This window comes from Phocoena sinus, chromosome 17 (genome assembly GCF_008692025.1).
Source record: "Phocoena sinus isolate mPhoSin1 chromosome 17, mPhoSin1.pri, whole genome shotgun sequence".
Taxonomy (NCBI): domain Eukaryota; kingdom Metazoa; phylum Chordata; class Mammalia; order Artiodactyla; family Phocoenidae; genus Phocoena; species Phocoena sinus.
The window spans coordinates 54,300,635-54,328,314 of record NC_045779.1 but is presented as its reverse complement, the minus strand read 5'-3'; the positions used below and the strand labels follow the sequence as shown (position 1 = coordinate 54,328,314).

At 35.4% G+C, this 27,680-nt stretch overlaps 1 protein-coding gene across 3 annotated transcripts in view; it reads left to right on the top strand.

The window, feature by feature from the left end:
- The window catches only part of CSMD3 (CUB and Sushi multiple domains 3), a 1,083,470-nt gene that overhangs the window by 621,412 nt on the left and 434,378 nt on the right, over positions 1-27,680 (top strand). For all 3 annotated transcript variants that reach the window (XM_032609830.1, XM_032609829.1, XM_032609828.1), the window contains 3 exons: positions 9,187-9,369; positions 11,157-11,483; positions 15,171-15,365. In XM_032609830.1, coding sequence (XP_032465721.1) covers positions 9,187-9,369; positions 11,157-11,483; positions 15,171-15,365 — 705 coding nt within the window. The remainder of the gene's footprint in view (positions 1-9,186; positions 9,370-11,156; positions 11,484-15,170; positions 15,366-27,680) is intronic.

The window sequence follows — 27,680 nt, the reverse complement described above, 5'->3', positions numbered from 1 at the left end:
TCTAGTTGTGACACGTGGGCTTAGTTGCCTCACAGTATGTGGGGTCTTAGTTCCCTGACCAGGGATCGAACCCGCGTCCCCTGTATTGGAAGGCAGATTCTTCACCACAGGACCACCAGGGAAGTACCCTCAGCCATGCATTCTTGACAGAAATGATGCTCCTTGTTTTAGTGCATTGCATCAGGAGGCAATGTCAGTATAATTCACACTGGTTATGTGATCCTTGATCACCTAGTAAAATTAGTGCCTTCTGGGTTTTTTCATGGTAACATGACCAGTTTCACCTTTTGGATTCTCTTCACCAGAATCCAAAATCGCTGTGAGGCTGTCAAATGTTGATTTTTTATTGTTAATAATTCCACATTTTTTTAACTGTCATTCTACATGGAGACAGAGTGTTCTCTTCCATTTATTTACCCATTTATTTATATCAGATGGATTTATGCACTTGAATTTTATTCAATTAGTTGTAATCCATCATTATCATTGTTTTGATGATTAAGCTGCCCTAGAATGGCTTGTGTAGCTCCTTCAGGCTGACCTCTTATGTCTTTTTGATGTGTCCCCATCATTCTTTAAGCACTTTTCTTGACAGAACAAGTGTTCCAGTTTTGTCTTGTACTTTTCCTTGACCAACACTGGAAGCAGACTTCCTGGTTCCCTTTAGTGAAGAATGGGATTTGGACACCAAAATGTGGGCACTCATGTACTTGTTGCTATGAGTACTCATTGCTTTTAGTACTCAGTGGATGAGGCTAGAAAATATATGTGCATTATGTGTGACATAATACACACAGTCATCTCTATCTATCTATGTATATCTATATTTTAAACATTAATTAACACCAATTTCTCCAATTTTAGTTCAACCCCTCAGAATTTTGTAGCCTTCCCTTTTTCCACATCCCCTTTCTGATAGTGAGAAGTCTAGTTACCCTTATCCTCAATACATTTATGATTTGCACAGTCCCATAATATATACTTAATCTTACAACCTTACTGGCTGCTTCCTTGGCCTTGTTTCTACTTGTTTGGCCTCTAGCCACACTGTCACTTACTTGACCTCACTACCTCCTCAACTCCTGATACCACCATCACTGCCTCTGCTATAGGCTGAATATTTGGTGCCCCTAAAATTCACACGTTGAAACCTAATCCCCAATGTGATGATATTTGGAGGTAGGGCCTTTGGGAGGTGACTAAGTGATGAGAGTGGAGCCTGATAAATGGAATTAGTACTCCAGGAGCTCCCTTGCCCCTTGTCTACCATGTGAGAACACAGCAAAAAGACATATGTCTGTGAACCAGGAAATCGGCCCTCTCCAGATAGCACATCTGCTGACACCTTAATGTTGGACTTCCCAACTTTCAGAACTGTGAGAAACAAATTTCTGTTGTTTACAAACCACTCAGTCTATGGTATTCTCTTATGGTGTCTTAAATGGACTCAGACAGCCTCCTAACCCCAACCAAGCCACCCCACCTAAAGAAAGGAAAGGGAGAAGACTTTGTATCTTTTCTGATACTGCTCTTCTCCTTCCACCTGGGATACCTTTCCTTCCTTACTCTTCCCCAGTTCACACAGTGAAATAACTCTAAGATAGTTCAAGGGTCACCTCTTCTGTGAAACCTTTACCAATTTGCCAACCACCAATTCAAGGGGACTTTGCTGTACCTCCTTTGTGCCCTCATTTAAGGCATAGGCTACATCTTATTTGTCTTTATACCCCTAGTGGCTAGTATTATTTTTGAAACATATTAGAAACTAAATAAATGTTTCATAAGTGGGTAATTAATGAATGGAAATTTCTTTGCAATAATTTGGTGATTAAGACTTTAGCTTCAGACAGACCCTAAACTCTACTATTCATAAGTTTTGTGAAATTAGGCAAGTTAACATCTTGTCTGTTTTGGCTGTTATAACAAAAATACTATAGACTGGGTGGCTTATAAACAGCAAACATTACAGTCTGGAAACTAGGAAGTCCATGATCAAGGTGCTGGCAGATTCAGTGTTTGGTGAGAGCCTATTTCCTGGTTCACAGATGGCTGTCCTCTCCCTATGTCCTCACATGGCAGGATAGGCAAGGAGCCTTTTGAAGTCCTCTTTTATAAGGGCAGAGATGCCATTCATGAGGGCTCCACCCTCATGACTTAATCACCTCCCAAAGACTCTACCTCCAAATATCATCACATCAGGGATTATGTTTCACCATATGAATTTTGGGGGGACACAAATATTCAGCCTATAGCATTAATTAACTTCTCTGACCTTTATTTTTCTTGTTAGTAAATGAAGATGACAATAGTTCCATCATATGGCCGTTATGAGGATTAAATTATATAACAAATGTGTTTAAAAAATATTTTCACAATGTCAATACAATTTCAATGTTCAACAAATGATAGCAGCTATTATTAATAATTGATTTTTGTACAAAACTCTATTATAACACTGATATGTTGCATATGAATTATTTGTTCAGATATTAGTCTTGCCTCCTGGATAGAAAAAAAATTTCAAAGGCAATGATATACAGTAGGTATGTGTTTATTTTCCTTACTGCCTATTGTCTTTCAGTCTAAGAGAGTATGGCAGCTTCAAAATTACACCTTCATTTGAAAATATATTCTTAATTTAAAGAATTTTGTATTAAAGGAGCAAAGAAAAATATAAGGTTTCAAAATAGTATAATAGAGTAAGCACTTATTCTCAATGCTAACCCAAAGATGATAGAAAACATATTAAAAAGAAATACACTGATGCTGAAGAATAGGAAGAGAATATTTCATTTATTATAAGGCCATAGGGGATCTCTGAGATAAATAAATATAAATAAACATATATATCTATATATATATATATATGGAATATAGAGGTAAGCTGAGAATTTCATAAACCAATGCCTCCATTGGCTGCTGTTGCTGTAGCTTCTGCCAAGGAAGCCATTGTTCATCAGGGCCAGAAGCCACCACAGAAGAGGCCACTGGCAATCCTGAGAAACTGTAGTAATTGCTACAGAGGAAAATATTTCAGCTACAGAGCCAAATGCCCAGACATGGAATCAGAGTCAAATGCAGTTATCAAGAGGGGTGTTCATCCCAACTCAGGATGAAGACCATAAAAGTGGACTGCACCACAGATCAACAGAGGAGATAATTTATACCTAGAAGTTTGACATGATTCTGACATTAGAAGAAATAAGCCTGAAGTTTACAGAAGCAAGCAAATAAAAACATTTATTTGACAGCTTGTTCAAAACCAACTAATTTGTTCCTCCCCCAAATAAATTCCTCCTGCACTTTTCATCATAAGTTTGACAACCATTATGATTCACCAAATATATTTTCAAATATGCTGCTTCAGAAGAAACTTTAGTCTGCTTCTCTTGAAGCACACTTCTGCCTGTACCCAAGGAAACAGTAAAAAGAAAAAAAAAAAATTGTACTAGATATCCTCACAAAAATAAAGGGAGGAATTGTATCCATGAACAAATAATAAGAGGTTATGAAACAATAAAAAGTAATAAATCATTAAATATTCAAGAAATGATAACATAATTTTTCAGTATGTAGGTTGAATTAGAATTAGATAAAAGTACACAGTGAATTAATAAATTTGAATTTATAATATATATACATATTTTACATATATAATACTTCTAGAATGCAGAATAGAGAATTTTTTAAATGAAAATTTGAAAGATCGAGCAACATGAAGGCTAAATCTGAAAGTTCTGATGTTTAATGTGAAAGAGTTCCAGAGGGATGAGTGTGTATACAAAATAATATTTTAAAAGAAATAATGATAACAATTTCTTAGAACTGAAAAAAAAGAAGTTACAGGTTATTTGACAGCAGAAATCTATCAAGTACCAAGTTAAAAAAAAAAAAAAATTAAGAACCAGTACCTAGGTAGATGATAGTGACATTTAAAAACAGCAAGTCTAAAAAAGAATCCTAACAACTATGGGAAGGGAAGAGAGGGAGCAGGGAACAGATTAATTACAAAGAGAATTAAAATCAGTTTGTTATATTTTTTTATCAGGAATACTGGATGGATAAAAGACCAAGGAAAAATATCTTCAAAATGCTGAGGGAAAATAATTTTGAATTAAAATTCTATACCTTACCAATTATCACTCAATATTGAGGGCAAAATAAAGACATTTCAATTGAAGAATAACCTAGTCTTTCAATAACAGAAACAATTTCAGTAAGGTATAAGAGGAATAAAATTTTCTGAGCCTAACAACAATGTCATGCCACCATCACCTAGCACTTTAGCCCTGCTATTCCCTGCTCATCATCCCAGCCCCCACCAGAGCATCCATCACCTTCTAAAATAACACTTTTTATTTATTATTATTTGTGAACTTCCAATGGAATATACACCACCGAAGAGCAGGAATTATTGTCTGTTTATTCATTGATCTAGTCCACATAGTACCTAGAAGAGAATCTGGCCCATCATGGGTTCTCAAATAAATATTTGCTAAATAAATTGAATGACACAATGCAGTTTGAACTATGTAAGTGAGCTTGATTCAGCTACCAGGAAATGTGGCAAAATTCATACTCTAGAACTTTAACAAAGTTCTTTTTTTTTTTTAATTTTTGAATTTTATTTTATTTATTTTTTTTATGCAGCAGGTTCTTATTAGTTATCCATTTTATACATATTAGTGTATATATGTCAATGCCAGTCTCCCAATTCATCACGCCACTTTCCCCCCTTGGTGTCCATATGTTTGTTCTCTACATCTGTGTCTCAATTTCTGCCCTGCAAACTGGTTCATCTGTACCATTGTTCTGTGTTCCACATATATGTGTTAATATACGGTATTTGCTTTTCTCTTTCTGACTTATGTCACGCTGTATGACAGTCTCTAGATTCATCCACGTCTCTACAAATGACACAACTTCGTTCCTTTTTATGGCTGAGTGATATTCCATTTTATATATGTACCACATCTTCTTTATCCATTAGTCTGTCTATGGGCATTTAGGTTGCTTCCATGACCTGGCTATTGTAAAGAGTGCTGCAGTGAACATTGGGGTGCATATGTCTTTTTGAATTATGGTTTTCTCTGGGTATATGCCCAGGAGTGGGATTGCTGGGTCATATTATATTTCTATTTTTAGTCTTTTAAGGAACCTCCATACTGCTCTCCATAGTGGCTGTATCAATTTACATTCCCACCAACAATGCAAGAGGGTTCCCTTTTCTCCACACCCTCTCCAGCATTTGTTGTTTGTAGATTTTCTGATGATGGCCATTCTAACCGGTGTGAGGTGATACCTCATGTAGTTTTGATTTGCATTTCTCTAATAATTAGTGATGTTGAGCAGCTTTTCATGTGCATCTTGGCCATCTGTATGTCTCCTTTGGAGAAATGTCTATTTAGGTCTTCTGCCCATTTTTGGATTGCGTTGTGTGTTTTTTAAATATTGAGCTGCATGAGCTGCTTGTAAATTTTGGAGATTAATCCTTTGTCCATTGATTCATTTGCAAATATTTTCTCCCATTCTGAGGGTTGTCTTTTTGGCTTGTTTGTAGTGTCCTTTATAGCTGTTAGCAGTTGCCTTATGTATTGAGGTGCTCCTATGTTGGGTGCATATATATTTATAATTGTTACAACTTCTTCTTGGATGGATTTCCATTTCCATGGAATATATTTTTCCATCCCCTCACTTTCAGTCTGTATGTGCCCCAGGTCTGAAGTGGGTCTCTTGGAGACAGCATACATATGGGCCTTGTTTTTGTATCCATTCAGCGAGCCCCTGTCTTTTAATTGGAACATTTAATCCATTCACATTTAAGGTAATTATCGATATGTATGTTCCTATTACCATTTTCTTAATTGTTTTGGGTTTGTTTTTCTAGGTCCTTTTCTTCTCTTGTGTTTCCCACTTAGAGAAGTTCCTTTAGCATTTGTTGTAGAGCTGGTTTGGTGGTGCTCAATTCTCTTAGGTTTTGCTTGTCTGTAAAGCTTTTGATTTCTCCATCAAATCTGAGTGAGATTCTTGCCAGGTAGAGTAATCTTGGTTGTAGGTTCTTCCCTTTCATCACTTTAATTATGTCATGCCACTCCCTCTGGCTTGTGGAGTTTATGCTGAGACATCAGCTGTTAACCTTATGGCAGTTCCCTTGTATGTTATTTGTTGTTTTTCCCTTGCTGCTTTCAATAATTTTTCTTTGTCTTTAATTTTTGCCAATTTGATTACTATGTATCTTGGCATGTTTCTCCTTGGGTTTATCCTGTATGGGACTCTCTTTGCTTCCTGGACTTGGGTGGCTATTTCCTTTCCCATGTTAGGGAAGTTTTCGAGTATAACCTCTGCAAATATTTTCTCGGGTCCTTTCTCTCTCTCTTCTCCTTCTGGGACCACTATAATGCAAATGTTGTTAATGTTGTCCCAGAGGTCTCTTAGGCTGTCTTCATTTCTTTTCATTCTTTTTTCTTTATTCTGTTCTGCAGCAGTGAATTCCACCATTCTGTCTTCCAGGTCACTTATCCGTTCTTTGCCTCAGTTATTCAGTTATTGATTCCTTCTAGTGTATTTTTCATTTCATTTATTGTATTGTTCATCTCTGTTTGTTTGTTCCTTAATTCTTCTAGATCTTTGTTAAACATTTCTTGCATCATCTCGATCTTTGCCTCCATTCTTTTCCCAAGGTCCTGGATCATCTTCAGTATCATTATTCTGATTTCTTTTTCTGTAAGGTTGCCTGTCTCCACTTCATTTAGTTGTTTTCCTGGGGTTTTATCTTGTTCCTTCATCTGGTACATAGCCCTGTGCCTTTTCATCTTGTCTGTCTTTCTGTGAATGTGGTTTTTGTACCACAGGCTGCAGGACTGTAGTTCTTCTTGCTTCTGATGTCTGTCCTCTGGTGGATGAGCCTGTCTCAGAGACTTGTACAAGTTTCTAACACAGTTCTTTTAGAAATTATCAGAGAGGGTAGACAAAATTAACTAAGGTCATATAATTTCAATTTGACGAATATAATAGCAAATTGAATTGAATATATTTTATTGATTTATCCTCTGTGAGGCTGGATATACTTATACTGAATATTAAAGCAATAACATTAGAAATCAGCAACAAAATGATAGCCTAGATCCATACATTTAAAAACACCTTGAAATTATTTATGATTTAAGGAGGAAATCAAAATGGAAATTACAGACTATTTAGAAGTGAACAAAAAAAGCTCTAAATATCAAAACAGTACTCTGAAGAAAATTTATAGACTAAAAAACACTTTTTGAAGGAAACAAGAAAGACTGAAAATAAACTAATATAAAAACAAACCCTAAGACTTCAGCTCAAAAAGGTGGAGAAAGAATAGCAAAATAATGCAAAAGAGAGTTGAAGGTGGAATGCAAAAAGATAAAAATGAAAGATGTTTAAATAAAATCAAAACAATGGAATTGATTAGCAAAATGTGGTTCTTTGAGTAGAGTAGTAAATTTGACAATGTTTTTTAAGTATGAGGCAAAGAAAACTGGAAGACTAATCGCAAATAAATAGCATTGGGAGTGAGATAGTTTATGACATCTTTGTAAAGAGATATTTAAAGGTTTTGTTAACACAATTCTATTACTACTAAACTAACTTTGGAAAATTGCACTTCTCTAACATATATATAAGTTGCTGATATTGCCTCCCCCCAAAGAAAATAACTTTAATAGTAAAATAACCCTGGAAGATATTGAAATGGTAGTCAGATACCTATCTCAAAATTATACCAGGCTCACTCAGCATTTTTGGCAAATTGTCACACTCAAGGATCCGATTTTCCTGTTATGCAAACTAGTCTAAAAGACTAGTGAATGTTGGAAAATTGCTAACCTCTTCCCTTGATATTAAGTCTGTATAGGAACAGCACAAGAAAAATGATAGACCAATGTCACTATGACACAGATAAAAACAAATATCACATCAAATGAAGTGTATTAAAGAAATCATTATAACTATGTTTTCTGCTAAGGATACAAGGACATTCAAAAATATCTCCAAAATTATTGTTTGGTTCAAAAAACAGCAAGTTATAGAATATATTGACAGTATAGTACAAGTTACTATATACATATATATATATATATATATATATATATATATATATATATAGTATGAAAAGCAATACTACCTAGATTTTGTGAAGAGAATTTTTACGTTTACAAAAATACAGATGTTTATATTACATAGTACCTATATATGTGTATTATTATAAAAGCATGCATAAAGAACTGTAAAGATACACAACAAATTGGTGCTAGTAGATTACAGAAGAACCCGGAATGTGTGATTGTTGGAGTGTCAAGAGAGACCATAACTTTATCTCAAAGTTTTATTTTTTAAATTTAAATTAAATTTTTTTTTTGCTGTTGTTTGAAGATTACTGTATTAATGTGATTTCATGTAACTTAAAAACCAAAACAATTACCACAATAATCTGCAACTGACATTCCTAGATTCACAAGGAAGATCCCAGATATTTGGAGTTTCCTTGAGCACATGTTGATAGGGTATTTTAATGTGCTCTTAAGAGATTTTTTTTTCAACCTCCTTCAATTTAATTGATCCACAAAACATTTGTTGAGGAACATATATGGGTAATTTGGAATGAAAAATTGATTCCTGACGTAAGTAGCTTTTTGGGGAGTCTAATTGGGGAAGTAATTCAACCAACAGGTACTAGGGAGAGTGGCAGATCCTGTGTGGAGGGTTTTCACTGATTGTTTTAGGAGAACATAGGCAGAGAATATCACCTTGTGTCCTGGTTTCAATCCAAAGATTTCCTGTATCATGTACAGATTACGAAAATAAGAAAAGATTTTGAGATTTGGGGAAAATACATATGTATATTTATGTGTGTATGTATGTAGTACAAACAGATAATCTGAATCTTGTTCGTAATTGTTCTGTTAAGGACAACCGCATTAGCTCCAACAACCTGTTTCCCTATCTACAAAATGAGAGAAATGCACTAATTGTTCCCTAAAGATCATTTCCTCAAATCATGTCCATAACAGTAGTAAGAGAAAATTAAGATTGGAGAACATTTTCATCTTTTGCTCTGAAATATCTTGCTATAGAGAGTGTACATCTCTTAAATTTGCTGTATGGATATCATATGCCTGAAAGCCTTGAAATCTGACGTATCATTTATTTTTACAGAAATTGAAAAAGAAAGTTGTGGTGATCCTGGTACACCCTTATATGGAATTAGAGAAGGTGATGGATTTTCTAATCGTGATGTTTTAAGGTTCGAATGCCAGTTTGGATTTGAATTAATTGGAGAGAAATCCATTGTTTGTCAAGAGAATAACCAATGGTCTGCAAACATACCCATCTGCATCTGTGAGTACCAAATGCTTTGCTTCCAGATAGCATATGCTACCCTGTCCTTGCATATAATTGCTTTTGTAATTAATTGCAAAGAACTGGAACTGTGTAATTATTTTTGAATGAGTAGCACTTTTCAACACTATCTTTAACAAGTGTGCTTATGCCAAATTATAAATTTCATTGCAGATTTAAATAAAGTTAGCACAGTTCACTTGGTAATGGCAAAGTATATTTTACATATGTCCTCATAACACTTTACTGGTGGCATTTTATACTTTATAGATAGAATACTTCTTATGGAAATTATACATCTGAGCTAATTCTATTAGGCTCATTTATTTTAACAAGGTAGTATATGCTTATTTGCAATCAGAAACACTTAAAATATTTAAAGCTTATATTCTATGTATAATGCATTAACTTATTTTTTCTTGTAGATGCTCTCACTAATGCCTGCTTAAATGCCATTTATTTATATTGCATAGAATAAAATTCATTAATGTTTGTGATATATAATATGCTTGGATTAAAATAATGTGTTTCTTCAAATACTTTAAAGCGTTCCAATTTAGCTGCAACAAAAATATAATTTGTTTTATCTGTGGATGCACTTTTAGGTTAAATTAAATACTATCTTCATTACCAACAAATACAGCTTACCAGGTGTGAATGCAATATTGAAAATTTTACATTAGTTTTGTTACAAATGATAACATATAAGCTCATAATCATGAAAGTAAAAAATAATTTTCTTGTTTTAAAATATGACTTTTCATCTGTATCCAACTTGTAATGATCATGCTTTTCATTTGTGAAATCCTTTATTCCCTACAAAGGTATTAGCACAAACTTTACTTCAATATATAACTGTTTTTTAAAAAATTTAGCAGTTTTCAAGACCTGCATTTTATCTGAATTTTAATATGTGCTGCAAAACACACATTTTCCTTTATTGAAAATGTTGATTATTTAACATTTTTTAAATATTTAACATTTTTAAACACGTACTGAGAACTTTTAAAGTGAGTGGAGGCCAAACGTTTTCTAATATTATCTTTTTTTCCTCTGTGTAATAAATCATTGTTTTTTAATCCTTCCTCTACTTTCTAAATGTTCTGTGTGAACCTTTAAATCATATTTTTTAAAAGCTAAAAAAATAAATCTGAGGGGAAATAAAGACCAACCTTAGTATGGTATGGGAGTTCTTATTTAGTTCTTTTTCCAGCATTAGCCCCTAGTGGCAGCTATCATAAGTGTTAATTCATCTCCTTATCTGTGTTATAAGCTATCAGAGCATCCCATGGCCATGGTAGGAGTGAAGTTCACCTAGTTACTACCCTCACTCCAAGTTTTCTCCAGATTGTATTATCCCAGTTATTTTAATACCTACATAATATTTGTGTGTGTTTGTTTTCAGTCATTTCGTGAGCATTATTGTTTTCTTTGGAAATGTCTATATACTTCTCCAATACTTTTTTAAGCACAGAAACTAAAACTTTGCACTACACTCTAACATGGACATGATAAATGTCAAAATAAATTGCTGTTATTACTCCAATTATATTTTTGTGCATATTTAAACATACAGTAATTCAAAGTACTAGTAGCCTTCCTTAATAATGTGCAAAAACAACATATTTTTTTTCTGTTTTATAAGATAGATTATATTGTTTAATATTTTTTTTAAACTGCTAATTGATAATTATAATTGTTGACTGTGGCAAAATGAGGTAATTTGAATTATTTGAGGTAATAAATTTGAAAATTTATTGTTTTTTATAATCTTCCTACTTTAACAGTTCCTTGCCTCTCTAACTTTACTGCACCAATGGGAACAGTCCTTTCTCCTGATTATCCCGAAGGGTATGGAAATAATTTAAATTGCATCTGGACAATAATCTCTGAACCAGGGAGTCGGATACACCTTTCTTTCAATGACTTCGATCTGGAATCCCAGTTTGACTTCCTTGCTGTTAAAGATGGAGACTCTCCAGACTCCCCAATTCTTGGAACCTTTACTGGGGCTGAGGTGCCTTCTCATCTTACTAGTAATAGTCATATACTACGATTGGAATTTCAAGCTGACCACTCAATGTCAGGACGTGGCTTTAACATCACTTATAACAGTAAGTTTAATTTTTCCATATAACATATTTCTACACATTAGAGCTAGAAAGGAATCATACAAAACAGCTCTCTTGTTCCACAGATAGGAAACTTGAGCAAGTCATATACATAATTTGTATCAGGGACAGTCTTTCAGCCCTTGATTTCTAACCATATTTTTACTCCTTACTGTGTCATTTCTCTTTGTGAGAGGCCTGATGTTAAGGAGATATATATTAAATATAATTATTATATCACCAATATATTAGCTTATTCTATTAAATCTTATAAGCATAATCTCAAACCTACTGTACATAACATATTTTGCTCTGTTATTGGTATGCAAACATAAAAGGGGGATAGATCGTTCCTTCAAGATATTCATATACCAGTAGAGGATTTTAAACAAATAATGACAACACAGAGTTATAATTCCAAAGACAAAATTAGCTAGAATACCAAAGTATCACAGAGAAGGAAATTACTAATTCTGGGCAGTAGGTTACTGAGCTGACTTAGCAAAGATGCTACGGGGGGAAAATACCTTAGTGATTAAGAATATCAGCTCTAAGGTCAAACTATGCAACTTCAAATCTTGGTTTTGCTACACTTTTAGGTTTAATAACAGAGCCTTAGTATTCTCATCCATAAAGTCATACTGGGTTTTTGTAAGGAGCTGTTGATGAAAAAAATAATCAGTGGTCAATCTAAGAAAGAAATGAACATTTTTTTCCCAAGCCAACCTGTGGATTATAACCTGGGAGACAGTCTTTCAGAAAGCTCTGAGGACTGTTCCACCTGTTAGAGGTCAAAGCACAGTTATGTAAGTTTTTGAGACAAAGGGTTATAGTCAAATGACCTATTAACAGTTTACACAATCCAGATCTGCACATCCAAAGCAAGTAGTGGGTCATCGTGATCCCTTATGAGATTAAGAAGGACTGTTGTCTACTAAGGAGGTCTGGTTAATGCAGATGAATGATACACACTAAAGAGGAAGGAAGAAGCCCAAGAGGGCAGAGAAAAAAATTTATGTTTAAATTTTCATCTTGCCATAAAATATGAATTTTATTTAATCAGAGTAAATAGGGTAATGCATGTAAATAATTCAGCATATATACCTAATAAATACTCAGTAAACATTAACATTTGTTGTTTAGTTGTCTTCTGAAGTATTCCCTTGTCAATTCTTATTCTATTATTGTATTTATTACATTGCTTTAGATTTAAGAATTCTTCAAGGTTATTTAGCTATTGTCTATCACCCATATTTTTTGTATTTCAAAAGGATGCATATTATTTTTCTGAAAATAACGTGGTGTAAATATAGCAAAAAGATGAATCACATAAATGAGAAAAGTTAACAAACTTAGTAAGTTAACAAACTTACTTAGTTTTAAGTAAGTTAGTAAGTTAACAAACTTACATACTAATGCTTCCGTGTGCACATGTTTTACCTCAAGCTGTAGAATGCTAGTGATTTTTATTGTTTTCTTCAAAGTTACCACACTCTGTCAGATTCTGACCAACTTGATGAGTTATTTAAGTGTCACATTATAATAGGATTTAATTTCCTGCTCTTTAAAAAAGCACTGCACACCCCTCACCTTCACCCTTGCCCCAGCTCATTCAGTGCTGAGCTTTGTCAATTAATAACAAAATGCAGTTATTGTCTTTTCAAAGTGACACTCTTAGTGAACATTGTCACTAATAAGTTGTCAACATGTAATTGCACATCATTAAAGTTGAATTAGCTGTGACATGTGTCAGAGAGACATGCTGTATAAAATGGTTGCTTTATCCCTTTTAAAAGTCCCTTTTAAAATATTTCATATATATGTATAAATATAAACACATATACATTTATCTATTTACAGTTTTATGTTGTCTTAAATGCATATATATATATATTTTTTTTTTCTTTTCTTGCCACACAGCTTGCGGGATCTTAGTTCTGCAACCAAGGATTGAACCCCAGACCCCACCAAGTCCTAACCACTGGACCACCAGGGAATTCCCTTAAATGAATAATATATTTTTTTTTTTTTTATGAATAATATTTTTAACTTTAATATTTATGGTATCTTGAAGGTATTATGGAAATATGCCTCTTGTTCCTTGTTCTGTTTCTTTAGTAAATAATTTAAACCATTGTATTAAAATTCTTATATTCAATGCTTCCTACTGCTGTTTTTTTCTGAAAAATTTTCCAGCAGGCATTATGTATAAGAGCAACCAGGGTTAATCGATACTGAGCTTTTTAAAAGCACAGCAGAAAACAATAATTAGAAATAAGTATACCTACAAAATAGATTTTATATATTTTAGAATTTACCTTAATGTTATTTTATGCTGTTTAACTTAAAAATGAGGAGACTGGATAATACAATTATATAATTTATGAACAGTATCACAGTGATGATTTAGTGAAAAAATTTTAAATAGCTGCATGTACCCATGCAGTATGTATATAATATTAAATTGTAAATACCCCTTAAAATATGTTTTACATATTTAGACTTTGCTACTTTAAATATTCTTCCACTTATACTAATTTAAACATTTATAATGCAAATTTATAGGGCTCATGTAATCTATAATCTATGAGAAATTTAAAGTAAGCACATTGTCCTTACACTTCTGCTACTTGCTGGGACGGGGCTAAATACGCATCCTGGGAGATACAAGGTAAAATAAGATAGTGACCCTGAACTAAAGAGCTCACATTGTCTTGAGAGACATGAGACAAATAATCCAAGATACAATATGTTGTGGAGAGGGACTTCCCTGGTGGTCCAGTGGGTAAGACTCTGTGCTCCCAATGCAGGGGACCAAGGTTCAATCCCTGGTCGGGGGACTAGATCCCACATGCATGCTGCAACTGAGTCCACATGCTGCAACAAACATCCCGTGACCAGGTGCAGCCAAAATAAAAATAAATAAATAAATAAATATTAAAAATATATATGTTGTGAAGAAAAAATTTAAAGCCAGACCAGGGGATCCATTTCAATACTGTCTCTATGATCTGAGGCAAGCTACTTAACTTTTTCTGAATCTCACATTACTCTTTAGAGTAAATGGCTATACTTTGCTCAGCAGGCTATTCTAAATGTTAAGTGAGGTGACAATATATCTAAAGCTCCTATCACAGTGCCTAGAACATGGTGTTTGCAAAAGAATTAGCTCTTTTCCCTTTTCCTAGATGGCAAAGACTAAATGATATATGGAAAATTATAGAGAAATTGTAAGACTTTCATAACTAGATTGAAACATTTCACTTTAATACTCACTGTGAGATGATCTCTTCATTCCAAACAATGAATCACAAGAAAAATTTTCAAAGGGACATAGTCAACCTGCTCTGTATTCACATTAATTGGAATTCTGTCCAGCTTATACTGGATATTTTTGCTTAGATAAGGCAAATGATTTTAAGAAATAAGCAGAAACAATTCTATTTTGAAATTTTGTAATTGTAGAGTGTAGTTCACATTTTAAAACAACCACATCCATTACACATCAGAGAGAAAAAGGTATGGTCAGAGGAGAGCCTCTGTCTCTCTCTTTTTTTTTTTTTTTAAATAAAGGCTTTTCTAGAAATGAGCATAACCATTTTAAAAATCATTTTTTCTCATCCCCAATACACAAGGGTCTGTCTCATACTGCTAGTTTGTGTGTTTTTCTCTTTTTTTACTGTTCTCAAGCATTTGGACATAATGAGTGTCCTGATCCTGGAATACCAATCAATGCAAGGCGGTTTGGGGACAACTTTCAATTAGGAAGTTCGATTTCAGTTATTTGCGAAGAAGGATTTATTAAAACCCAGGGAACAGAAACAATTACATGTATTCTTATGGATGGAAAAGTGATGTGGAGTGGACCAATTCCAAAATGTGGAGGTAAGCACAATGGTCAGTGCAAAATACAATTCCATCATAACTATGCACTAGAAACCATAACAGGAAATTCATTGTTCTACCAGGACTCTTGTAATCTTAAAATATCATTTAGCATTATACTTTAGACATATAGTATGTAGTTAAATTACACTTTTAATATTTATTTTTTATTTTTATTTTAATTTTTAGAAATCTTTTAGAAGCTCCCTTTAAAAGGAGCTCTTATTAAAAGATACACGTTAATAAACAGTAGATATTGGTTGCATGTGTAGAGTACCTTTAATATATTTCATAGTTACAGCTGAGTATATTTTATAGGTTCCAGTCATATTTTTCTTGGTCTTTTAACTATTCATGGTATAAATTGAATATTTTTTTAAAAGCATTAACTATTATTAATCATAATAAATTTATGCTAAAGCACCCATTATTTAAAATGTATAATTTTTGTAGACATAGTTCACTAAACATTTTTATTTTCACTTTTGATTTGCCCAATGAAATGCAGTCAAGAAAGTTCAGGACAAAATATATGTGTGTTTTATGTATCTATATATACATACACAATGTTTGGAAGTACCTATATATCTTTGAATATATATAGTCGCATAAAGTCACAAATTATATTGGTAAGAAGGAAGGATGATCATCTTAAAGCTAAAACATATCAAGTATATAGTGTTTCAATATAGAATCTATAAGAGCGTTGGGGGGGTTTATTTAGAATTGTCACAGTAGGAAGTATTCTGAATTCTATTTTTCTCCTACTCTAAGGTTACACATCCATTTTATTTTAAAATATATAAAAGGACTTTTACTAAGACAGATGAACTAGGGCCATTAAACACCCTTTAGTAGATCACCATGTAGTGATTAGGTGACAATTTTAAGTGGTTTCTTCTTTTTCTTGCTTTCCCAATTATTCTTGTTAGCTGTGCCCAAACTGACATTAGAACCTTTGTTTTCTCAATTTCTAGCTGGTAAATTGAGAATATTTAATATATACTTTCCAAAACCTTTGTTTTCTCAATTTCTAGCTGGTAAATTGGGAATATTTAATATATAACAGACAATTGAATAATACAGCTATTACCTATAAATGTTGAGTTTCATTGAATTGAACATTTTCATAATATCTCATGATGAAGTAATCCAGACCATGCAATTAAGTTTTCCTCTTAGTCCCTTCAATTAGCATCTCCCTCCTCTTCTAATCACCTTCTCATTTGTAACATCAGGGGGCTGAACTAGATGACTTCACTGTTCTTTTCCAAACCTCAAATATTATGGGCTTAGTAGGGGTTACCCTGACAATGGCTATGACTATGCTATTATGTTTAAAAAACATAATGGAGTTGCACAATACAGGACTAAAATAAAAAGAGAAAAAGGAAAGTAGTGTTAAATTTTTTCCATCATAATTTGCCCTGGAGTTCATTCGTTCTTTTAACCATAGTTCCCGACCTAGACTTGGGGAATCAGTCAGGAAAGCCTACATTAGTATTTGAAGGAAAAGTAGGAGATAAAAGTTTATTTCAGGCAGAAGACATAGTACTGGTTCAATGTGACTGGAGTGAAGGATAGAGGGACAGGGTTTGATGAATAGAGAGACCTCTGAAGAATGAAATGCTTTGTAAAGAGTGCTAAGCAGATTAGAAATTATCCTATGGCAACAGGAAGCCACCTTAGTTTGGAAGTGACATGACCTGAGCCTCTCCCTCCCCTGTACGGGGAGTTGTTTACAGTTTCAGTGGACAGGCAGAGACTACCTCCAGATAATTGAATCTCATTGGATTCTCACTTGCCTAACTTGGGTGTTGGTTTAGGAGCTGCTTGGTGCCTAGCTGCATGGGGTGGTGAGAATAATGAGGTTGACATTAACGAATCATTTGATGAATTGCTGCTTTATTTGAGAGAGCAATTTCAGTGAGATTTTCACCATGAAAAATGAATGGTGTTTAACTTTTAAAAATAAGTGAAACAAAATATTCAGAACTAAGTTGGCACAGGCCAGTAGGCCTTTCAGACATCCTAAAGAGAACTGTATAAAGGAGAAGAATATATTTTTCTGCATATGTGAGTGGAATTACATGCAGTTGGCTGGCTCACCTGCCAATTTCTAGATCCAACACGAGGTAGGAACATCACCAAGGATAAGGCTGGAGCCAGGGAAGGCAGAATGGTAGTGGGCTGGAAGCGATCGTACAGTGGCACTTGCCAGATTACCTGCCACATCCCAGGCTGTGTTTTGATCCAGGTTCCACCCAATAAAGCAGACTGATTTCAGCTCCTGTATAACTAACTCTGGTGGGTTTCATTTCTAAGACTCTGATTAAGGTTTGTAAAGATTTCCTTTAGTTTTGCCTGAATTCTACTTAGGTACTAATGAGAAGAGCCTGAGACTATCTGAGGAAAGCTTATTTTTCTCTTCCTGTTTTCTTTTTTTTCCTTCTTTTTTTTTTTTTTTAATCACACCACTTCCTCCCCCATTCCCCAAGCTGCCACACAGCCACTCCAACTTACACAAAGAATTATGTCTGGAAGCTCTCTCTGCCTATAGTCTTTGTTCTTTAGACCTTCCATATTTTGACAGAAAAGTTTTGCTTATTATTTATTATAGTTTTTCTTTTGGGGCTCTCTCACAGCTTCCAATATATGCTTAATATTTTAGCTAAAACTTTTTTATAATCATCGTATTAAACACTTTATATAGTGAAATATGTACATGTTTATGTATTCTCATTAATACAAATAACTTTCTACTTTTATTTTCCTCACAACAAAAAACACCAAAATCAAATGTATTGTTAAATATTGCTAATATGCATGGATTGCTGTGTGTTAAAATTAGAAAACAGAAAGAATTTGTTTTAATCAGAATTTATAGAGCAAAGGAAGTCACTATAAAATGTTTTGATAAGAAAACCCGGGGCTTCAACTCATTTAAAGATTGCCTTCTCCCCACAGCTCCTCTCTGTCACAGTAGTGTAGAAGTTTAGGCATATTGGCAAGTTAGTGGTCCACCCACGTCAACCAGTCTTCAACCCTAAAACTGTGGAAAATCTTTGAGAAAAGTGAAAAGAAACTTTTTGTCTGCCATAGGCCTTGAATAAGAATTCTTCAAACCAAAAGGGAGAAATGAAATCACATATGTTGCAGTTCTGTGATCCCATAGCTGAACTTAGATTTATTTCGGATAGCTTAAATACAATTGTTAACAGAATTGGGTTATACATTTTATTCATTGACCTGAAGTTCAACACTGATACATTAGCTAAGGATAGATTTAGGCTATCTTTGTGAAAATTTGAACCTTTTTCTTTAGAATGGGGTGATCAAATTTCCTCGTGAGGAAGAAAGATTTGATGCTTTATAAAGTCTTATGATCTTTCAGTTTTGCTAATTGAAAACAAAATACATTAATTTTTATAATTAGCATTGAAACCATTCACTTTGAATTCCACAAACTGTCTGCCTAACTCAATTTAGTAACAATAAATGACTCTTTCACCCACACCTAGACAGTAGCCTGAATATAACTGGCTCTATAGGGCCAGTCTCTGCATGGTGACTTCAACGACACATCCTAAAACCATGAAGAATAGTGTGAATGGTTATCATAGGCCTCCTTTAATGGGCTGACACAGGGATTTTCATGATTTTTTACCTAGAAATCTTCCTAAAAATCTTCTTCCTCTTTCTCCACCAAAGCTTCCCACTCATAGCAACTGCATAAACACTCTCCTTCTCTTCAGCTGTAGTCCCCTCACATTCATTCTTCACACAGCCCAAGCGCCTTATTGGGCACCTTGTGAGCGTCCTCCATAAATTCAGCCCTCGGGAAGTGCAGTTTTCTTATAAGAATCTTTCCCCTTGGAATCCCTTCTTTCTTCACTCATTTTCCTTCTTTTTATGTGATCAGAATTCCTTTCAGGGACCTCTGAGGGCATTGCCAGGCTCACCCACATGTATCCTTCAAAGTTGCTTCTATCAGCCTTGGTTCTAGGAAATTTGGAATAGGGAGGGAAGGGACAACCTTAAGTACATTTGGATTTATTTCTCACTTCACCTGTGTGTGTGTGTGTGTGTGTGTGTGTGTGTGTGTGTGTTTCTCCTGAAACACAGGTAAGATGGTTCTTTTACTCATTTTTCTCAAAGGACTAGTGGGCTACTAGATTTTCTTTACTGCACCAAGCAATGCAAACTGGAGTCAGCCCTTACCCACAAATCCTGGAATCTTTTTCTCACACAGTAAAATCCCATAGGATTTCTAGTCACTGGGATATTCCTTGTGACTAATACTGCTACATAGAAGGCAACATTTAAGGTATAATATTTGACCCACTCAGAGAGGTTTCCTTAGTGGCTTTAGGAAACCTACTGGTCTCTGCCCACCTATGTTCTTCCTGTCCAAGGGCTAGCTCCAAAGGATTGAGACATACCTGCCTTATTGTCCATACCTCAAGTGATCTGAGCATCATTATTTGGCCTTCTGTCTTCATTGTCTGTTTTTACCATTTATTGTTTAAAGTCTATTTTGTCTGAAGCCTAGATTTACCATTTATTGTTTAAAGTCTATTTTGTCTGAGACCTTCTTTCTTGAGTACAACCATCATTAACTTATTTTTCTCAGCTTTGATTCACTTTATCAGATGCATGAAACCCTTTGTAGTGGGGAACGAGTCTATGGTTAGATGGTAAATTGGCTTTAAGTCTGCTCTGTCATGAACTTTTTACAAGTGCTTCTGGTCCTATCTTTTGCTCGTACCTTTTCCTAGCTATCTTGTTTTTAAATATAGCTGTGAGTTTACTGCATATCCAGAACATATTGTTCCAGCACTTGCACTCAGCTCAAATTCATCTGGATACTTATGTCCTCTAGTTTGGTGAAGCCAACTGCCATAAAATGGAGGTTTTGATAGATCTGAGTCCACTAATAGATCCAAATGCCCAATGTCATAACCTCAGATGCTTATAAGAGCTAGACGGTAACAGAAATAAATTACATGAGCTGAATAAAACAGGCTGTCTCACAAGCAGTAAGCACTGTTATCTAGAGTTTTCTGTTTTAAAAAGCAGGACAATTGGACATACATTATTTTCTGTCTCTGTTGCAGTCATATAAGGAAACTGTTCCTGGATATGAGGATTTATTATTCATTAGTGAATGTCATTATAAAAAAAATGCTACCTAATTATACTCATGTAGCCTGAAGGATGAGAAGGATTTATTTGCAGACCAAAAATGAGAGTGGGAAAAAAAAAAAAATGAGAGTTGGGTTAAAATGTATTCATTATTTCTTTATAAAATCTGAAATACATGCCATTTACATTTTAAAATCAAATGTTCCTTAATAAAGTTATTAAATTGTTTAACTGTTCATGAAAAAGGTTGGATGAATCTAAAAATTGTATATTTTATTAAATTTCATTTTAATAAATATACTACTCAGGATCATTTTAGTCTCTCTTCCTGGTTTCTCTTCATTTCTATGATCTCTGTTTGTATGTGTTCCAGAGCTAGGTCTTGAATATTTTCTCCTATTTCCACTCACTCTATTCATACTTTTCATCCAGTCTCCAGCTTTAAATAACACCTATGTGTTGATGGCTCTCAAATTTACATTCTTCTACTTCTCTGTCCTGAAGTCCAGACTCATCTATTCAACTTCCTCCTCAATATCTCCACTTAGATGTTTAATAGGCATCTCAAACTTAGCCTGTCCAAAACTGATCAGATCCCCCCGGTCACTCCAAACCTGATACTGTCACAGACTTTCTCCATCATCATTAATAGCACTCCATTCTTCCAGTAATTCAGGTGAAAACTCTTGGGAGTAATTCCTGACTCCTTTCTTTCTATCACAACCATACACAATCCATCAGAAAAATCTGTTAGCTCTACCTTGAATACCTATATTCAAAACCCATCTACTTCTCACTTCCTTAACTGCTGACAACCTTGTCCCAGCAACCATCATCTCTGGCCTAGATTACTGCAACAGTCTTGTAAGTGGTCTCATTGCTTCTGCCCTTTCTCCTATTCAGTTCTGTAGAAACGGTTTGTTATTCAGTTTACCCATGCCCACCACTTAGTTTCTTCATAGTCATTTCTCTTCTGGGACTCAGAAGGCCCTGATACGTATATACTATCTGCTTCTCTCCTCCTTTTTACCTGGCTCCTTGTCTCCCATGCCCTCTTCACTGTAGCTAGCAATGCCCTCTTTGATCTAAAGCAATCCCCTCAATAAAAATGGAAATAGAATGTTGGCCTTCTGGATTACATGGTCGTGTTCTTGAATATAATTAGGATGTAATACATTCATTGAACTGCTTTATAGATAAAGAGGGTTATATTTAATAAAATACATTGGAAGACTTGGGTGAATGCTATTGGCTCAAAGTGGTTGATTTAATTAAGATGCTGAGTTAAGACTAACTGAAAGAAAGTTTTTCCTTCCTTATGAAGATTTATAATAATTTCTAATATTGTTATCATTGTAGCCTCCCTGAGAAGAAAAACAGTGAAAGCATAATGCATGACTAACAAGGTATACAGGCAAAATTTCCTGTTACTTTGGGAATGACAACTTATACCATACCAGCTAAGGAGAAAAATGTTGCAGTATCCCTGTCCATAAAAAATTGAGGTTCAGATACCTCCTTTGTGGCTTATTAAGTGGGTTCTAACTGACTCATTTCTCTCAATCCTAACCTCAGATATCCCACTCCCAGTTTATATAAGCAGCAAAAGAAAAGTGAGGGAAATTGAGATCTATATCTATCTATCTACCTACCTACCTACCTACCTACCTACCTACCTAAACTGTTGGAGTCAAAAGTTGTTCATCTTTTCCTTTATCTCCCCATAGGAAGGAGGATGCTAGTCTCCTTCTCTTCAAGCCAAGTTAAGGGGAAGGACTCTAAAAGAATCCCTCATAAGGGAATGTAGTTGCCTGTGAAAAAGAGGAACTAGAATCGCCAGGTGGATATCTGATTATACAGTGTACTGGCTGATCTGCCGTCTATGCTGAATGAACAAGAGAAAGAAAATTGATCAAAACTGGCAGATTAAAGAGAGGGAAAGCTGGCTAGTTGAAATCATTTAGCAAGTCAATGATGTGAGCTTCCTCTGCATCAAATGAATACCAAAGCAGGTACCCTGGCTTAGCCACTAGGTAAAAGAAACTCAACAACCAGACACCATAGCATGTACTGTCAGGGGTGAAAGCAGGGAGGTAACTGGAAAAGGTTGATCTTCTCTTCTATCAGGAAATTTCCTGGTAGAAGTGAGAAGCCACCCTTCTAATTCTTGGCCTTTACAAAGAACTCATTTATTATCCTTATGGAAAGAGCAAAACATTTTCCATATCTGACAAATAGAAAATCTCAGGGACCAGTTAGAGTTAGTGAGGAAACAGCAACAGTCAGGAGAGGACTGTGACAGCACACTTTTCCTCATTTTAGCCCTAACACCCCACAGGAAAAAGGACCTAAAGGGAAGAGGAAGGGGACATGCTGAGAAAGGATACAGCATCTTCTCTGCTCCAACTGCTGAAGCGAATGGAGGAATGAATCATCAAGTGCTGGTCCTCCATCAGCACCCTCCTCCCCATCCTCCAAGGTGCTCAAAGATGCACCTTGGGTGGGTAGGTTTAGGAAATAAGACAGAATTTTAAATTGGATTGGACCAAGTTTTTTAATACTGTAAGTGATGAGAATTTTCAAGGATGTGCCCAACACTTCTTTAAGGAGAGGGAGATTTGTCAGTGCATGTTTGAAGGCAGTAATTAAGAAAGAAGGAAGGGAGGGAGGGAGGGAGGAAGGAAAGAAAGAAAAAGAAAAGAAAAGAAAGAAAGAGAAAAAGAGAGAAAGAAAGAAACCAATATTTGTTTTCATTCCACCGATTTCAGAATATTCCATAAAATGCCTACTCAAGCAAGAACTTCCTTGCCCTCAGTAGAGAACTCCCTGCATAACTATGGCTTAAGTTCCTTTTTACTGTAATGGGATATCTTAGAGAATTCCTTGCATGAATAGGATGGGACTAGGGTCCCTGGAGAACTGTTTGACAGCAAGGCTGGACTTGCATGCCAATGAACTTCCCCTTTGAGGATAAGGACTTTTCTCTTGAATCTCAGCCTCAAAGGGAAGGAAATCCTTCTCATTCACAGACGTTGCACTCTCTGGAGGGAGTTCGTTTGAGGGAGCAATTAGAGTAACAGTCTGATGCATAGATCAGAATATATTGTGGTTCTCATAGAGAGAATGTGTGTTCACACACATATACCTATTCATGTCTAATAATAGACTCCTCTTTTAGTTACATATTAAGGTAGTATTAAATTCCTAGAGGACTACCATAGGGAAAACTAATAGCACTCTGCAGGGTTTTGCTCCTAATTTCTGTGGAGCTGGGTAGGGGAAGGGTAGAAGGGGTTATAGAAATGGAAAGAGGTTTAGAGCTGTGATTGCTTGTCTGCATTCCTGACACTTTAATTCCCATGTTTCTGACTTTCTTTTTTTATCCAAGAGAGAGAGGCAACTTGTTTCCCATAATTTTCTTTGAAACATCATCCAGTGTGTTGAGGTTAGACAGAGCAGGTGATTACTTACCACACCTATAACCAACCATAAGGCAAGTTTAAAAATTAAAAAAAAAAAAAAAAAAGGAAAGAAATGGAACCTTCATTGTTTATAATCCCCAAGATCAAAACCTAGCTCTTCTTCTGGTCCTCAATTCCCTTCTGAGCACCTAAGTGCCACTTCTCAGATGAAAGAGCACCAAAATTCTGAAGCATTTTTATTCAAAAGAATTTTAGCTGAATACAGTCTGAAACACTTCTGACTCTTCATACATATCTTAAAGCATACTGGGTATTTTGAATTCGTCCATTCTGAAGCAGGAGGGAAGGGGGCAGGGCACAACCTTTGAAAGAATGACATAGCCCGAGGACATGACATAAACTGATTAGGACCAAATGGGTACAAGATGGCGGACAACTCAACTTCCACTAGACATTGAGCCTCAGTATACACTCACTGTAACACATCAGCAAGCTAAATGACACACCCACAGGCACCATGACAGTTCCAAGGCCAACCATAAGGATCAAAAAGTGGGCAGTGGCCCAATTCCTGGAAATCTCCTCCCCTTCCTGAAATAGCTGGAATACTCCTCCCACTCATTAGCTTATGAAATTACCCACCCCTATAAAAACTGACAACCCCATACCCTTTGCCTTTCTCACCTTCTGAGATGACCCACACTCTGTCTGTGGAGTGTGTTTCTCTCTAAATAAATCCACTTCTTACCTATCACTTTGTCTCTCACTGCTTTCTATGATGAGACATCAAGAACCTGAGCTTCATTAAGTCCTGAAACCAGGTGTGTGATCTCAGTTGGAAGACTGTGGGTTTTGGCTGGGTTCAAGTCCCAGCTACGTGAGTGCAAGTCCCAATCAGGGTTTTGGCCAGCTTTGAGTCTTGGATGTGTGGATTCAAGCCCCAATCAGGCTTTTGGCTGGGTTTGAGTCCCAGCATGTGGGTTCAAGTCCCAATCTGAGGTGCATGGTTTCAATTCTACTCAAAGTAACACAGAAATGAGTCGTCACTCCAATGAAAATTATTTATAACAGACTTTCTTCAGGCCTTAGAAAAATGAAACAGGATAAATGAACTATTTCTACTTTACCATTTATGCTTTGTTTTCATTATTTAAAATGGGGAGAAGTTAAAGGCAACAATCTGTATTTCACTAACAGATGGAAATTACCTCTTTATCCCAGGAACCTGAGTGATTATCCAGGAGCATCTTGGAGCTACAGACTAGCCATATCCTCTTAGATTTTGTCAGCTTGGTCTGTGGTCCAAGAGCTATAAAATGACCTGAGGGATTGGAGTGGAGTGAGGGTTTTGTTAATAATGCCCTCTGGGTCCTACCTTACACTTACTAGAAGTGTGTTCTGGGAATCTGCATTTTAACAAGTTTTTAATCTAAACTCACCTCTAGGTATCCACAAATGTTTAAAAGTAACCACTGCATGAAACCAAAAGTTCCTCTCCTCATTTTCCACTAACTATAAGCTTCAGAAACAAAAAACTTCTTGACTTTCCCTCATACATTAGTATTGTTGTCAAACCTAAGTTTGTGTGCCCAATGCACAGCGAGGCCAAACAAACCGAAAAGTCAGAGTTTGGAGCAGAGAAAGGTTTATTGTAAGGCCAAGCAAGGAGAATGGGCAGCTCATGCTCAAAAGACCCCCAACTACCTGATGGTTTTCAGGGAAGAGTTTTCAAAGGCAAAATTTGGAGTGAGAGCTGCAGGGTGTGTGACTTTCTTCTGATTGGTTGGTGGTGAGGTAACAGGATGGTATTCCAGGAATCTTGTGCTCAGCCTGGTTACCATCCTGCACCTGGGAGGGGGCCTTAGTTCCAGTAGAAGAACTCAAAGATGCATTGTTATGTATACCACTTGGGGAGGAACCAGGACCATGCTTTACTGCTGCACTATTGTTTCTTGACTGCTTTTCCCTTGTGTCTCCATCTCCTCACTTCTCAGACTAATAACTCTTTGAATCTGCCCTTTGGAACTCAAGGAAAGTCTAGGAGGCTGAAGCTATTTTCCTACAAACAAGGAATTGGGTATATGGAGAAGCTTTTGTACCGGGGAGGGCGCCACAGCATACTGCTTGGTTTCAGAATTTCTCACTTTATTCTTTCTCTGCTCTTTCTGTCCCTCTACCCCTATCTTCTATTCATTTTTTTTTTTTTAATCAAACTCACCTCTGACAAAATCTCCTTCAAGAACTCTTTCTTAATGCCCTTGGGATGTCACCTGTCTCTCCCCTACATTTCCAGCCTATCTGGCTCAAGCATATATTTATTCTTCATGTTAGCTGTGCCTGTCTTCCTTGTAGAAACTGTGGGTCTCCTGAGGACAGATATAATGTCATATAGGTTTTTTAAAAAATTTCATCACCTGGCATAGTATCTTATATACATCAAAAGCTAAATAATTTTTTGAATTAATAAATATATGAATAATAAATAAATTAATGTCAGGGAAGCACTTAAAATTGTGTGGTTAGAATCTCAAATTTACATTAAAAACTTTGGGTTGAATATTCTATCCCCCTAACTATCCATTTGTCTTCATTAAACCTATTTTAAGGAGAATAGATATGCTTAAATAAATATCTCTCTTGGAAAATTAATCCAATACATCTATCATGGAAGTCATTTCTAACTTGGAATTTGAAGATTTGAATTTGAATCTCACCTCTGCTACTACCCAGATCTGTGTTTCTCATCAAGTCATATTTTGATAATTTTTTTCCTTACCTGCAAAACTGGCATAAAAAAGAAACAAGCATTTTTATGCTACAAGCTTATTAAAGTAATTAAGTTAAGTAATGTATATAAAAGCATACTCTAAACTGGAAAGCATTATGACTGTCTTAGTTGGCATAGCAGAACTGCCCAGCTGTTTACCTTTAAGCTCTTACCCCATTCATTATACAGAGTTGTAGGTAGGAAATAGCTCTCCAGCTGAGGGACTTCATTTCACAGCCTCCTTTGAAGTTAGGTATGGCCAAGTGAGTAAGTGGAAGTAATGTAAATAACATCCAAGCTGTGGTCCATAAAAAGCATACACAGAGTAGTCCTCTATTTTCTGTTTCCTTTCCTGCCAGCTAAAATGGAAATAACTTCCATGGCAACCTAGAAAATCGCCTGCTGAAAATGCCTGAGGCTTTGTCATCCTGAGTCTTAGGAGACTAGAAGGAGCATGGCTGTTTTGCTGATAGGCACGCTTCATTGTACTGTTACATGAGTGTATCAAAGAAAAATTTCACCAGAGTTAAACAGGCAAGGAAGACTTTTTTCAAGACTATTGCAATAAGGAGGAGTGATTGAATTCAAATGCACTGAGGGAAGGTTTGTAAGGGCTGAGATGAGCTAGTGGTAAAGTAATGGAGGAAGTTGGGTGACGGGTTGAGAGTCTTAAAGAAGCCTGTTTAAAGTTTAGTCAAGATGAAGGCCATTTTGGTCAAGTGAAAAATAAACTACTGTGTTAAGCTACTAAACTTTAGGTATTTATTTATTTTACCAGCTACAATCATCTGAATTCACACACAGTTAGGAGAGAGGAAGACCCAAACAGAAATAGTCCATCCCAGCCTTGCCCCATTGTTATGTTATAATGCATAATGGTCAGTACCTACTTAAATTGTATTAAATTAAAATATTTTTTCAAAGGTTACATCTTAAACCTCTTTTATTTTCTTCTCTAAGTATTCACCTTAATCTTTCACT